At 43.7% G+C, this 15336-nt stretch overlaps 1 protein-coding gene across 5 annotated transcripts in view; it reads left to right on the forward strand.

Moving 5' to 3' along the window:
• Positions 1-15336, forward strand: part of KCNMA1 (potassium calcium-activated channel subfamily M alpha 1) — a 372162-nt gene that overhangs the window by 233446 nt on the left and 123380 nt on the right. For 3 of the 5 annotated variants that reach the window (XM_056848910.1, XM_056848908.1, XM_056848909.1), the window contains exons 16-18: positions 1448-1459; positions 7597-7683; positions 11404-11480. In XM_056848910.1, coding sequence (XP_056704888.1) covers positions 1448-1459; positions 7597-7683; positions 11404-11480 — 176 coding nt within the window. The remainder of the gene's footprint in view (positions 1-1447; positions 1460-7596; positions 7684-11403; positions 11481-15336) is intronic. The other 2 variants (XM_056848906.1, XM_056848907.1) reach the window with 1 other exon arrangement.

The following is a 15336-nucleotide window of genomic DNA, read 5'->3' on the forward strand; positions in this document are numbered from 1 at the left end:
GACCTTTGTGTGCATCTTTGGCCTTTCCCTAACTGAAATGGCTCTGGGGAACCACCATTGCTCCACTAGGAAATGTAGGTGTAGCAGTCATTACGCATAAAAGTTAAAATGCTTAGGGCCTTTGAGCTAGGAAAGAAGGCGATTAAGAGGAGACATGATAGAGGTCTATAAAATTATGCGTGGTATGGAGAGAGTGGACACTGGGAGAAGCTTTTCTCCCTCTCTCATAATACTAAAATGCAGGGTCATCTGCTGCTGGGAGAAGCTTTTCTCCCTCTCTCATAATACTAAAATGCAGGGTCATCTGCTGAAGCTGGAGGGTGAGAGATTCAAAACAGATAAACAGAAGTATTTCTTCACACAACATAGTTAAATTGTGGAACTCCCTGCCCCAGGATGTAGTGATGGCTGCCAACCTGGAAGGCTTTAAAAGGGGAGTAAACATGTTCATGGAGGAGAGGGCTATTCATGGCTACTAGTCTAAAATGGATACTAGTCATAATGCATTGCATACCTATTCTCTCCAGGATCAGAGGAGCATGCCATTATATTAGGTGCTGTGGAACACAGGCAGGATGTTGCTGCTGCAGTCTTGTTTGTGGCCTTCCTAGAATCACCTGGTTGGCCCCTGGTGAACAGAGTGCTGGACTTGTTGGGCCTGGGTCTGATCCAGCAGGGCTTTTATTACGTTCTTATAAGTTTCCCAGCAGTGGTTCCCTGCAGGTGTTTCAGGTCAGCAAAATGCCACGGGTTGAGGAATCTCGGGCCCTTTCCATGCCTGTCACGGTCCTTGTCTGAATTGGGTTTGCATGTACCTGGGAAACACAGAACTCCCAGCACCCTTGTGATATGTGGAGATCACAAGGACTTTGCACTGGGTGAATCAAGCAGGCTTTCCCCAAGGTACCCAGTGGTGCTCGGCGGCCTGGGTCACCTGGACCGACCATACTGAGCTTTTAAACCGGGGGGGCGGGGGATGCTGTTATTTCCCAGAAGTACTTAAACCTCAAGGAGGGCAATGTTTGTGCAGGAGGAGACATCCCATATGAGAGCATCCCCAAGAGAAAGCTGATAAAACCCTCTGTAAAAAGCTACCTGTTCCATCATTGGAATGCAGATGAATATGCCCAAAGCCGTACCTTTTTTCCTCCAATACAGTTTTACTGAGTCCTTTTTTTTTTTTAACACAGAAAAGAGAATGGAAAGAAAACTAACATTCCTTCTTTCATGTCCCCTGTGTTTTACTCCTCTGTTAAACTCTCTCCCCGTCTCTCCGTTATGTCATCCCCATTTTCTGCAGAAAAACCTTTTTTCTAAAAAAAAAACAAAAAAAAATGTTGCAGCTTTTGGAGGATTTGAAATAAAAGGGTTTTTTTGCCTTTGTTTTGGTGTCAGTTGGTTTTTTATCAAAGTGTTTGATTTGCAATTTTTTTCTTGTCGTTTGCAGAAGCCGAAAGCGGTACGCCCTCTTCGTTACCTTTCCTTCCAACCTCAGCCCTACCTTCACTCCTTCTAACTTCAGGACTAACCCCTTGCCGAGAATTCAGGAAGATAACACCTTTGTCTATCTTTCTCTCAATATATATACATATATATTTATATCTTTCCCTGTATATACATAACCATGTGTACATATATATACATATATATGTATATTTATATATGAGCCCCCATCCCCCCCAGTTACAAAGAGAAGAGAGAACTCTATAGCAACAGTTTGTTACTTTGTTGGTTCTTGTGACTCATGCACTAACTTCTTTGCAGGAAATAATATCTACACACAAAATTTTTTTAGATACAAGCTTTAGACTTTAATACGCCATGGGTGCGCCAGCTTATTTCATTAGGAAAACTGTCTCACCTGTTCCACACTCTCTCCCCACCCCATTTTATTTACTTGCCTTGTGTTGCAACAATGTCTGCTCCCCTGTCTATTAGCCTTTGCACTGCCACATTGTCTTTGTATTCCTTCATGTCTTTATGGAGATATCCCTAGATTCTCCTTTCAGCGTACATGTTCTGCACAATACTTCATGTTCTTTTTCATTATACTTTTCATTAATAGTGGACGATTGCCTCAGTTTTCTTCGGTTTGTTTTAGATAGAGCATTGAATCAGATGGAAATACGGTACAGCCTCGACTCTGCCGTATCTCTTATCCTCATGCACCGGGTAGCTCTTTGTACTACGTGTTCATATTCATTCCAACATAGGTGGTCATTGATTGGAACCTTTGAATGAGTTGGCTTCTCCCCACCCCAACTTGTGCTGGCATGTTTTGCAAATTATTTTAGCACCCTGATATTCAGTGGTATTTCTAGCTAACATGCCATCTTGCTGTTTTAGATTTGATTTAAGTAAGGCATGAACTACCAAATCCCCTTCCTTTCTCTATTTTTTTTTTTTTTTGGTGTTACTATCATGACCTTCTCAGGGTGTTCCCACTGGGTTCTTTCTCATTCTCTACTTGTTATTTTTTCCTCCCAAACTGCATACCTCCATCTTTGTTGTTCTCGTTTTAATCTCTTCCTCTCATTTTTGTCGTACCCCTCTGTGTAGTGTGAATCATCCTTTTCTTTTGAGTCCTTCTCTCCTGTGGATTTGGAGTAGATATGCAAAAAAAAGAGAGGTAGCTTCCTGTCAGTTTGGCATTATTCATATGATCCAACTGCAGAGAAGTTACTGCAACACTTGGCATCTTCAAGGATCTGCAGTTGTTGCGCCCTCTTGTTTGGCTTCTCGTTTTCTCGTAATTTTTAACCCAGTGGTAAAGGCATGCTGAGCTGTGTGAGAAATGTGTGTGGTTTTTTTTTTATTGCACTGGCTTGCTCCCAGAATAAAACAGCGTTACGTTGGGCTGATTCTCATTATGTTGCTAATCTGATTCATGACCATGATTAACAGACAATTCGGCCGCTTGCAAACATTCGGCATTTTCGGCACCATTTTGCTTGCCTAAGTTTAGACCCGTTCCTGTTAAAGCAACCAATGCTGTAATCCATTAGCAGTTGACTTTTCTTTCTTTTCTTTTCTTTTTTAACCAAGGGCTTTTACTCCTGGGAGCAACCTCTTGTGATTGTCTGCTTTGGTGAAACCGGAGCTTCCAGTATTCTGTAGCTTTGACGGAGCTGCCTTGCCTGTTGTCTGCATTCTCTTTTTGTGTCTAGTGGAATTTTTTCTGTGTAATATAAATATGTGGAATCTATATTAACATCAGTCAGAGGGAACCCAGAAGGAAGAAGCAATAGCCGGGAGACACACAGCTCCCCCGTGAGATGTGTGTGCATGCCTCCCTCGTTGTTTGTCAATATGCGCTGCAAAAAAATCCATGAAGATTTTAAAAAGGACATCTATAATTCATAGTTGCTGTAGTGACCAAATTTTCATTTTTAAGGAGCTGTTTGCCCCGTTACAACATGCCTTTTCATTTGGGCACAGCATGGATTAAAAAAAAAATTATGTGGTAACTGATCAAGAACAGCCCATGTTTGCTAAATTAAATATGGCTATTACAATACAATGGTGAATAATATATTTTGTTGTGATCTTAATTGCATGGGGAATGGTACAGCACATCTACCGTATCATGGAAGTTATTTGTCATAGATTTTTTTTTGTCACTCATCCAGTCAGATGTTTGGCATTTGTCCTACACATGATATACATACATAGGTGTCACATGTTCCTCAGTGCACTTTATTTGCCTGAACACTCAACACATGCATGTAGAATTAACAGCTGTGTGGTCACACTAACCATTACTGAGCCAGGATTTAGCCTTCCATTGGGGATGCAACTTCTTAACCCAAAAGGTTCTCTTGCATGGCCGGAGATGTTTAGCAGGGGCAACCTCCCTCTATGTAGTTCCTACCTGCTGGATATCTTCTTGCCATCCCACAGGAAGTGATACCCTGCCCAGGCACAGATAAAGGCCACAAGTTCTTAGCTTCACTAAGAAGATATTAGCAATTTTTTTATTTAGGGAGTACCTACAGTTAGCAGAAAGAGCCCCGTGGCGCAGAGAGGTAAGCTGCAGTACTGCAGTCAAAAGCTCTGTTCACGACCTGAGTTCGATCTCGATGGAAGTCGGTTTCAGGTAGCCGGCTCGAGGTTGACTCAGCCTTCCATCCTTCTGAGGTCAGTAAAATGAGTACCCAGCTTGCTGGGGGTAAAGGGAAGATGACTGGGGAAGGCACTGGCAAACCACCCCATAAACAAAGTCTGCCTATTAAACGGCGGGATGTGACGTCACCCCATGGGTCAGGAATGACCCGGAGCTTGCACAGGGGACCTTTACCTTTACAGTTAGCAGAAGCTCAACAATTGTTGTGTGCTTTGATCCATACTTAAAACCACTTTTTAAAATATACATCTCCCCACTCCAAACTTTAGCGTCTAGTCTGTGGTATTCTTAGACCATTTAGTTCAGGCAGATGTAGCTAGTGTTCTATCCTGTGATTCTGAATGGCTGAGGGTAGCTTTGAATTTTCTCCTCAACGGTCAATTCTGTCATCGTCATCCCCCACCATCTTATTATGACGTCCATATGGAACTGGGTCTTCTGAGACACTCACTACCAGCTGAACTTTGTTGCCCCTCACCACATGTTCTGTTTGCAATTTATTTGGGATCCAGCTGTAAGGTAGATTCTTTCCGAAGACACCGTTTCCATATGGATTTCGACGGAGAGTGTCACTCAAGGCTGGAGGAGGGAGGAGCATATTGCCCACCATTTCATTAACCTTAACCCTGAATTCCCCGGTAACATTATTCCTCTTCTCCTCGAGTAAAAAATGCCATCGGTTATCACTATTTCGTTTAGAAACAGGAAGTAGTTAATAGAAAGGCATTGTAGTCTATGTTATAAACAGAAGCTCAAACTATCATTTAAAACCCACACAGTTCTAGGAACATGTTCAGGAGCCAATTAGCCGATAGCACATGAAACACAAGGACAGTGGAGGGTTTCGCCACACATTAAATTTTATAAGTGCAAATACATATAAGATTTTTTTTTCTTAAATTCAGCCCGAAAAAACAATGTGTTAATGAATCAACTATTTTGGAAATGCATGCCCCTCTCGTCAGAGAGCCGCAGCCCCCTGTAACAAACCAGGGTTTGCTGTACTATCATGCGTGGAATCATTATGTCTTATTCTGAACCAGGCCCTATAGAGCATATCAACCAGCCCCACATTGGGGCAAGGGACAGCTTTTAAAACAACAACAACAAAAGCTCTACCACTGAGCCACTGTCCATCCCCAATCATAGAAACTAAAGGCTCAAATAATGCCCTGTGGCTTTTGGGCTATCTATCAAAGTGACTTTGTTCCTCTTGCTGCTTCCAGTATTCTCGCCAATTAATGCAAAAGTACTGATATGATTGACAGGGAAAGGAAGCAATGATGTCATGCCTCATTACTCTTCATTGCGTGTATTGACCTATAAAGGAGAAGGGGGCATATATTTGTACATCCCTTCCATGTCAATTATACCAGTCATTTTGCTCCTACACGATATGGCGGTACACGGAATTGCAGGATATCTGAAAGCAGTCTCTACCAACATTTGTGGAATATCTTCATTACATTAGAAAGTATTCCAGATAACTAGTTTAGCAGTAAAGTTGCTAACATTTTGGATAATTAGGCTTTAGTTACTCCCGACTAGCTAGAGCTAGGAGGCTGTACTGTGTGTAATCCGCACTGTTGTGTGCCATCTGTTCATACGCATCTGCTTGGACTGTCCTTTTATCAACTTCATCCCTTGAAAACGTATTTTCTATTAAGTCCAGATCAATTCCAGTCACTGGCCATCTTGGCTTCCTTACAAGTATTGCATGGATCTTGACCCTCCTCTGACTTAATGCAACGACACGCTTCCTGGAAAATTGATTGAACTTCTTTGCCAAAGGAAATGAAAAAGGATCCAAAATAATTCAGACGATTCATTTTATTGGGAGGCATTTCTTAAAAGTCACAGGGTTACCTAGAAGAGGGAAGGGGAGTGTTATAAGAGAGCATAATAATTTTTTGTAAAAAGAATCATTAGAAACCTTTGGGGTCCTATTTCTTATGCTGGTAGTGACAGGTTTTGGAGAATTTAGTGTTGCGCAAATTTAGGGCTGCTAAGCCAATCACATGAATTTGCTGGCACATCCGGCATTGCTGATGGTTGGAGTCAACAACACTACATAGTGCTGTAGTAACAACCAAGGCTGGGGAAACATATTTGCCTCTGCGTCGCAACTAGAAAATCATGGTCTCAGCCATTAAAGTTGTGGTGGGATTGAGATGGGTGATAAAGCAATACACCTGCCTACCACAACAGAGGACGTTTGCCCAGCCTTTATCAATACTAACATGTTTAAAGCTCCCGGAGACTCATGCTACTTTAGGCATCTCTGCAAGATTCACTGTATGGGAAAATACAGAGGACTCATTACTTGCCTACCACAGGATGTATGTTTGTGTATTCCCACTCAGTAAATGGCTTGTCTCCATCATCCTGCTATGGGGAGGAGAAGTTTACTACGTCCCTACATTTCTGATCAGGCCCTGAAATGGAGATAAAATTGCCCCTAAACATTGGCAGGGTGATGGATGCAACTTTTGTACTCAGTGGTTATATACCCACATGCTGTGAGAAGTTACCACCTGGCTGTCAGTATCCAGCCGTGTCCCAAGATTCCTTGGTTGGCGCAGTTAAGGATTCTGCTGATTATTCTCTGAACTCCACAATAACCCAACACCAGATTTTATGATCCTATATTAGATCCACAGAAACCAACTCATAATTCATCTAGTTATAATGTGTCCCTTTCAAATATAGCTGATTTCATTTTCCAAGAAGGAGGAGTAATTTATTTTCATCCATTAGGTACATACTGAGAAGGGGTGTTGGGACGAGGGAATTATTAACCATTATACTTATTGTATGTTTTCTTTAGCAATGGTAACCGGTTGTCTTGTACCATTCCCCTTGAGTAAATATATAGATATATATGTTTGTGTGTATTATACTATGAACAATGGGAGATATACTCATAGGGGGCCCATTAATAATGTTTGTTTGTTTGTTTTTTAACAAAAATTGGCATTTGGGGGACACAGGCCATTAACCAATACAAGAAGAGGGCTGTTTCAAGCAACTCTTCCTTGGAAACCGTTTCTCTTTTAACCAGTCATGGCGATTTTGTCAACCTTAAATATAAAGCAAAAATCAAAATTTTTCTGGAAGCTTCGTAGATTCCCCTGCCTTCCTAATGCAAGATATCACACGACTTAATGTATGACCTGGAAGTCAATGATATAGCATCTGATGTAGTTTATGATTTTAATTTTTTAAATACCTTTTAAAAAAATATTACAGCCCTGATCAGATTAGAAATTTTCAATTAAAATTGCTTCTAAATTTCCAATATATATATGTATATACATACACATTTCTGACTAATGGGCCCCCTATAATGGAACAAAGATTAAATGGTTTCTTTAATTTAGAAATTGAAAAACCTCATGATCTAATAGTGTTGTTTTCTTGGGGTCTTCTTTATTTAAAAAAATTGGGGTATTTTTGTTTGTTTCACTGGACAGTATATTAATCAATCCTGGAAACCAAGTGAAGATTCAAGAGGGTACCTTAGGATTCTTCATTGCAAGCGATGCCAAAGAAGTAAAAAGGTAATTCTTTATTCATGTTGGATTAAATCCACTAATTATGCCATCTCCTCTGTGTCAGTTAACCTGTTGTGTACTGTGTAACTTAAAGCTTATCTGTAGTGACCCTTCCAGCAAATGTTTAAAACATGGTTCAGAATTTGCCCTCAAGTGATATCCTTTGTGTGTGATATGGGTTGGGGCAAAACCTTGAGAGAGCCTCCAGTGGACAGTACATGATGTTCAGCCCCCTGTTTCCAACCGTGGTGATCCAGATACCCCTAAGAGGTCTACAGAAAGGGCACTTTGTTGGTTTGTTTGTTGATAGTCCACCTTTTTCACTAGGACTCAAGGTGGATTACACACAGTAAGTTAGTACAGTCAACAGAATGGGACATTCTCCCAATATGCTTAGGCATGATCGACACTTTGGGAGGAAACAGAGAATCATCCATCTCAGCTGATTAATTCTTACATTTGTACACAGAGTCCCCATGCTTCTCTCACAGCCATGCTGCTGGATATGTGCAGCCAAATATCTGAACAGAGCCTCATGTACGAGGTTGGCCAGATGTTGGACTTGCTTTACTATATATTAGGTTGACCAGATTTGGAACTTGTCTCATATATTAGGTTGGCCAGAGTTTGATCTTGCCTCACATATTAGGTTGACCAGATTTTGATCTTGCCTCATGTATTATGTTGACCAGATTTTGGATTTGCCTCACATATAAGGTTGACCAGATTTTGGTCTTGCCTCACGTATTAGATTGACCAGATTTTGATCTTGCCTCATATATTATGTTGACCAGATTTTAGATTTGCCTCACATATAAGGTTGACCAGATTTTGGTCTTGCTTCACGTTAGGTTGACCAGATTTTGGATTTGCTTCATGTATTAGTTTGTCCAGATTTTGGTCTTGCCTCATGTGGCGCAGAGTGGTAAGCTGCAGTACTGCAGTCAAAAGCTCTGATCACGACCTGAGTTCGATCCCAACGGAAGTTGGTTTCAGGTAGCTGGCTCAAGGTTGACTCAGCCTTCCATCCTTCTGAGGTCGGTAAAATGAGTACCCAGCTTGCTGGGGGTAAAGGGAAGATGACTGAGGAAGGCACTGCCTAGTAAACTTCGGGATGTGACATCACCCCATGGGTCAGGAATGACCCAGTGCTTGCACAGGGGACCTTTACCTTTTTTCATGTATTAGGTTTTGGACTTGCATTGCCATATATGGAACTAGTCTTAGATATCCTGGATTAGTGGGAACAAGAAGAAAGCCTCAATTCACACGGGAATCACTCAGTTTGTTTTCTGTCCTGACTGGATGCAGCCTTTCATCCCATCGCCTCCTGCTCCAAGGAAGCATTTCTTACAAAGCCTTGGTCATCCCAAAATCTGCTTTTGCAGCATCTCACCACCCGAGGAATTACACAAATTCACATCAATGAAGGTGATTTAGATTGGTCCAGGATGCTAAAATGCCATCAGCATCTAATAGCAAATGTGATGGTCCCATGCTGATCTGTAAGGAAGTAAAACAGCCCCCCCTCCCACACACAAATAAGGCAGGGGTTGGTTACTTTCTACTCAGGGCAGGTCTCAAGTGCAAAGAGTAACATTCATTTGTAAAGCAATGAAAAACCAAGATGCCCAGCGAAGACCAAACGTGGCCTCGCTCTGTATGAACTAGCAGTGGCATGGGCCACGGAGAGTCAACAAAAGGGGAAAAAAGGAAAACCGGAGAAGGGAAGAAGAAATCGGCAGATCAACTTCCAAACAGCTGATAGTATCCTAGAGCTTTTGAAGTGCTCTTGACCCTTTCCTAATTCCAGTCTTGCAACATAGTGAGGAGGGAGAGGAAGTTAAAAGCCCCCCCACCCTCCCTGCAACTCTGTCTTGGGTTCGGGCCTAGACCAGCAGGTAGTGCTATAGGGGGGAGTTGGGTAGGAGAAGGAGAAATGGCCCAAACATTTTCCCCGGCTCTGACATCTGGATCTAGCCAGAGGGATCCATGCCTTAGTTACACCGAGAGCAGACTATTACAATGCACCCTAGTTGGGGCTACCCTTGAAGAGTGTCCAGAAGGTGCAACTAGCACGTGTGACCCCAACGCTGCAACAATTACAGTGGCTTCCGATTCGCTCACGAGCCCAATTCAAAGTGTTGGTCTTTAAAGCCTTGGTACTGGAGTGTCTGAAGGGCCGTTGTCTTGCCCAGGAGTTGAGATCACAGGGAGAGGCCCCCCGGCTGTCCCATCAATCTACGAAGCTTGTTTGGTGGGTACACAAAAAGGGCCTTTTCAGTGGCAGCCCCACGATTATAGAGCAACCTCTCCAGGGGGTTGCACCTGGCCCCCTCACTTTAGATCTTTAGGAGTCAGCTGAAGACCCTTTTATAAAGGACTGCATTTGATTAAAGAAGTTCTGAACTGTGATTTTAAATTTTGGCTTGATGTATTTTCATGTACTCTATTCTATGTATTTTAGTTGCATTGTAATCCGCCTCGAGCTCCTTAAGGAAGAAAGGTGCCTAATAAATGTTTTAAATAAATAAATAAATCTCATTACCCCTCCCATTCACACTTATTACCATATGTAAAAGTGGGTGAACTGGTGATAATCTCTACACCATCAAGGGGACTAAAAAATGATTGAAAAGAAAAGGTTTTAAAAAAGAAAAACCTCCAAAGACTGAGTATCCAGACAGAGATACAGAGTGTTGAGGACAGCCAAGAATCATTATAAGGGAGGCGGGAATCGGCGGGTGGTGGAGAAATATGCTTTTCAAGCCCCTGAGACTGTACAGAATCCAGGAGAACAAATTTGTGTAAGATGGAACTTCAAAATCCTCTCCTGTACCTCCAGATTGAAATTCCAGCTTGTTCTCTCCCATAGTGCACGTCATGATTGTGTGGCTGTCATGAAGGAAATAGCCCTGCAGACAAGCTCGGGGCTTCTTTCTGTCTTCTGTGGGCATAGTTAAATATTATTTTGCAAATGAATGGAAAAACCTCTCCCCACAACAGCCTGACAAGGTCTGACCCTGGTCATTGCCCTCAGAATGCTGGGAACAGCAGAGAGCTAGTTGAAGGGGGGTGCGGAAGAAGGATAGTGCACCCCCCCACACACAGAGACACTAACAAAAGTGGTTCTGTTTGTACAGGAGATACTATGAAACAAAAGCGATATCTGCAAAGCGCCAGAGTCACCCCGGTCCTGCAGTCGCACGAATAATTACAACTGCCCTGCATTTATTTCATGATGTCTAAATTCCTCCAGAACATTAAACTAAGTGAAACTAAGTGGAACAAATGGACTTCTAAATTTTCATCTGTCCCTTTCTCAAAAATCAAGGGGGCTTTGAGCCAGAGATTCCCCTGCCAAGCCCAGGGTTTTCATCTCTTTTGTGTTTGGATAATAAAGTCACTTTGGATGCTACTTCCCAAGATGAAAGCCGTGTGATCCGATCCACCGTGTCATATTTATTAACCGCTCCCCCAATTATTTTCGAGTTAAATTTATTAAAAGAAGCACGAACTTAAATCACCCAGCCTTGTGTTTGAAATTAATTGTCTCGTAGCAAACATTTCCTTCTTTAAATGTCTAAACCTTTCAAAAGATTAAAGGAAATTAGTGCTGGCATGTTTCATTAATTTGGCACTTGTAGCAAAGAAGAAATGTGGGACTAATTTCATTTGTATGGATTAAGAAATGTGTCAGTTTTTCCATTCTCTCTCCCTCTCCAGGGCATATTTTTATTGCAAGGCCTGTCATGATGACATCACAGATCCCAAAAGGATAAAAAAGTGCGGCTGCAAACGACGTAAGTAATGTCGCTGCCCCCTCCCCGTCCTCTTGCTCTAAAAGAGCTGTTCAGCCTAAAGGGTTCAGCACAATTGTAGAGAGAGGCTAGGAGATCTGTACATGTCAACCTGGTCGATAAGCGTTGCTGGTAATTCTGACAAATGGATATTTTTAAAATTAACTTTTGCATTTTGTGTTGTCATTTTGGGAAGGGGGGTGAGTTTACAAAGTTCCGATAATTATCACATTACATTTTAGAGGGTAGCCATGTTTGTCTGCAGGAGAAGAGCGAGATTCGAGTCCAGTAGCGTCTTGGAGACCAACACGGTTTTCGGGGTACGAACTTTCGAGAGTCAAAGCTCCCTTTGTCAGACGATGAAGGGAGCATCGACTCTCGAAAGTTCACATCCCGGAGATATTACTGATCTCTGAGGAGCCGTTGGACTTAAGTCTAACTCTATCGTATAACGTGTACGTGATAAAAACAACTATGTTTAACGTGTTTGGTGTTTCATCCTCCCCGTACCCTTCATAGACAAACAATTTAGCAATGTTGAAGCAGGCCCTCCCTCCCTCCCTCCCAAATTACACTGTGTGAAAATCCATTCAATGGCTTGCCGAAGACAACATGGGGGTTACACAAGTTCCCACAGCAAGAATCAGTCTTCAGTCTCTTAAAGGTGCTAGCAATGAAACACAGGCATATCAAGGTGACGCAAAAGCTTTGCCTGAGCCCTGCTGCTCCTCAAATCCAGTAATTTGCTCCCGAGCCTAATTTTCTACGAGTTTCTATTTTTATAAATTGTTTAAATAAGAAACTTTAGTGGTAACCTAAGGACTAACAATATGTTAGTTCCCCCAAGGTTGCTCGTCATTTTCGCTGCAACAAATTAGCCCTGCCAACTCTCTGGAATGAAGGAGAGTTTTTTTGGTCAAACATATATGCAAATTATATGTATATTTTTCTCTTTGTTTTTGTTTTTTATGGGCTCTTCCACTAAGACAAAGCTCAGGGAAGCTCCCTGCTTCTTCCATGTGACAGGTCCCTTCATATAGTCTCCTTTCATGCCAGTGCTCACGTGCCCTGTACTGTCCATGCCACAGTTGCTCCCTTGATTCAGATCTTTGGTGTGGCGGCCGCAGCTCTTGCTGGCGCCATGAGCTGAGGTAGTCATGTGCAGAGTGGTTTCATGCTGACTTTCCCTGAAGTGCTGAAAACCCTCTGGAAGCCCTTCCGCCAGCAGTGTGTTAAAAGTCAATGATGTTGGCCAAACCTTTGGCAGGCACATCATCATGTTCATGTGTGGTCCTGGTGCCACCAACACCTTTTCTGGTGCCTGCCAAATGTTTTTAGAAAGTGGTGAGGCCAGGTAGGGCTTTTACCCCTGTTCAGGGTTTTTTTTTATTATTATTATTAATGCTCTGGCAGCTGCCACCACAGCACAAGGATCTTCACTGTTTGATTGAAGGTAAACCACAGGAACCATTTTGTGGCTAGCTCCGCCTCCTGTGGCAGCCATGTTGAAGCAGCCATGTTGAAGCAGCCATGTTGTGGTTGTGTCAGAATTCCAGAGGTGCGCAAAAAAGTTGCAGAACCTTGTCCCAGTGGCTGGAAACCCATGAGAATCTGCCATCCCTTGTAGTTGAGGCTTGCTGAAAACAATCTCAGATTGCTCTCGGCCACCCAGTTCTATTTAGATTGCTGTGAGATGTCTGGAAAAAGCATCATCTCACGATACGTGGAAGTTATGGGAAAGCACCCTCTGGGTGAACTCCTGTACTCTTTTTATCAGGATAATCTTGCAGTAAGATAAGAATCGCTGTACTCCTTCCATGATTACATGTTCTCATCAATGTACCCTCACCCCCCCCCCCCCCACAAACACACATGATGAAATAATCAGGGCTGATAGCAGCAGTTTTCATTTAAGTTGGCTTCGTGTTGTTCTGTTGAATTTGTGGTTCTATCATCGCCTCTGACAGAGTTACAGTGCATTCCTGAGAGGAATGCCTGCGCCGGTCTATGGAGGCAGTGCAGCTGTGTGTAAAAAATCCGTGCAACCCTTCATAGGGTTGCATGGGAAATACGCCACCTAAAAAGGTGGTGAATCTTGCAAAAATAAACAAGGGGTATTCCTGGCCCAAAAGGGCTTAGGAGGTTGCCTAGTGGCTGGTCCTCTCCCCCGCCTGGCGCCGGAACGCCTCGGGAACACCTCCCAGGATGCCGGCACAGGCTTTGACGGCGTTCGGACATTGGCAGAAGGCCCCGTTGGCATCCCAGGGCGGCGCTGCAGCAGCAGCGGCCAGCGGCCATGCCCTTCCTGCCAGCGTTCAGGCCGCTAATGCCAGTGTAAGTTGCCCGGACACCATTGCAGCGCCTTCCTGGCCTCCTAAGGGCTTTTGCCCTTAGAGCTCAGGAATGCGCTGTGAGTATAAATGCCATTTATACAGTCAGAATAATTTAATTATAAACCATTTTCCTGGACTGGTATTTTTTCCTGGGCTGTCCTTCTGCTTGCAGGTAAAGGATAGGTGATAGGTTGCACGTTCAAATGCCCCCTGCAACAAAACTAAAATGTCCACGCACATTGAAAACTAGCTCTCTCTGATGTGCTACTTTTCCATTTGTGGGGAGTTGTTTTGTGGAGGGGAGAGAATTGCAGGCTGAAGCTGGAAAAGTCCAAGAAATCCTTTACTACGTAATGCTGCTGATCGTATAACCTTCTGCTTAGATTAACGCCATAGATCAGGGCCCCCCAACATGGTGCACCATGGAGCATGCCTCTCCTGATGCCCACCAGGTGTTTTTAGAAAGTGGATGGGGCCAGGTAGGGCTTTTGCCCAGCAAGGCTTTTGATTGGCTGTGCAGATTAAAAAAGAAAACATCACATTGCTTCGGCGGCAGCAGCCACCACCGCACAAGGATCACTGTGTGTCTGAAGCCTCCTGCAGCAGCCCTTTTGTGGCAGCCCTTTTGTGGCTGCGCCCACCACGCTGCGTCAGTTAGAATCCCAAACGGTTGTGGGGCCCTGCTATAGATGATGCGTTTATGTCACCGTCCCCTCAGAAGCATCACAAGAAGCAAGCTTTTTAAGGAATAGGGCAGCAGTAATGTGAAGAACAGAGGGAGAAGGAAAGTTTTGGGGCGGCACAGAGAGGCAGTGAAAGAAAGTTGAAGGAATCTTTCGGAAGGCCGTTCAGCTGAAGGTGAATTTAGAGACACAGGAAAGCCTGAGCTGCCAGCCCTCTGTCTCGAAGGAATCGTCTAGTGAGCGCAAGCATCCGTCACTCCCAAAAATGACAAAACACTGGACAGGTGCCGAAATAAAATGACAGACGACAAAGGAGGCAGGTGTCACAAGCGTTGAGCTAAGCATCAGATCACCCAGCTGAGCCGAGAGGATCCCAGGGAAGGAAGGCTTTGACCAGCCAGTCAAATCTTGGAGTCTTCCCTTCGTCTCCCTTTCTTGTCTGAGCATACCGTGGCACGCAGGCTGGAAGGGTGTGTGGCACACCCGTGCCCCACTTCCAGGTTGCACGTTTGCCCCGGAAGCCTAGGTGGGAAATCCCAGTGGCTGGTGAAGAGTCACATACAGGTGAAGAACGGTGTACCGGGGGAAAGGTTAAGAGGCACCTTTCTCGGCATCCTGGCGGTCTCACCATCAGAATTCCCCTTCCAGATGCCTCTTTGCAGCAGAAACGTGGTAGCTACAGATAGGAAAAGGCAACTTAGCCGTGGATTGCGTGGTTCCAGCCGTGAGCACAGTGTGCAGCTGGCGTCTCACCACTTGTGACAACCGGGCCCCTATTGGTCGGCCACCTGTGTCTAATTATGCATGACCAAATCCCATTGATTCCAACAGATGCAAGAGTGA

This window comes from Euleptes europaea, chromosome 4, assembly GCF_029931775.1.
Source record: "Euleptes europaea isolate rEulEur1 chromosome 4, rEulEur1.hap1, whole genome shotgun sequence".
Classification (NCBI taxonomy): Eukaryota; Metazoa; Chordata; class Lepidosauria; order Squamata; family Sphaerodactylidae; genus Euleptes; species Euleptes europaea.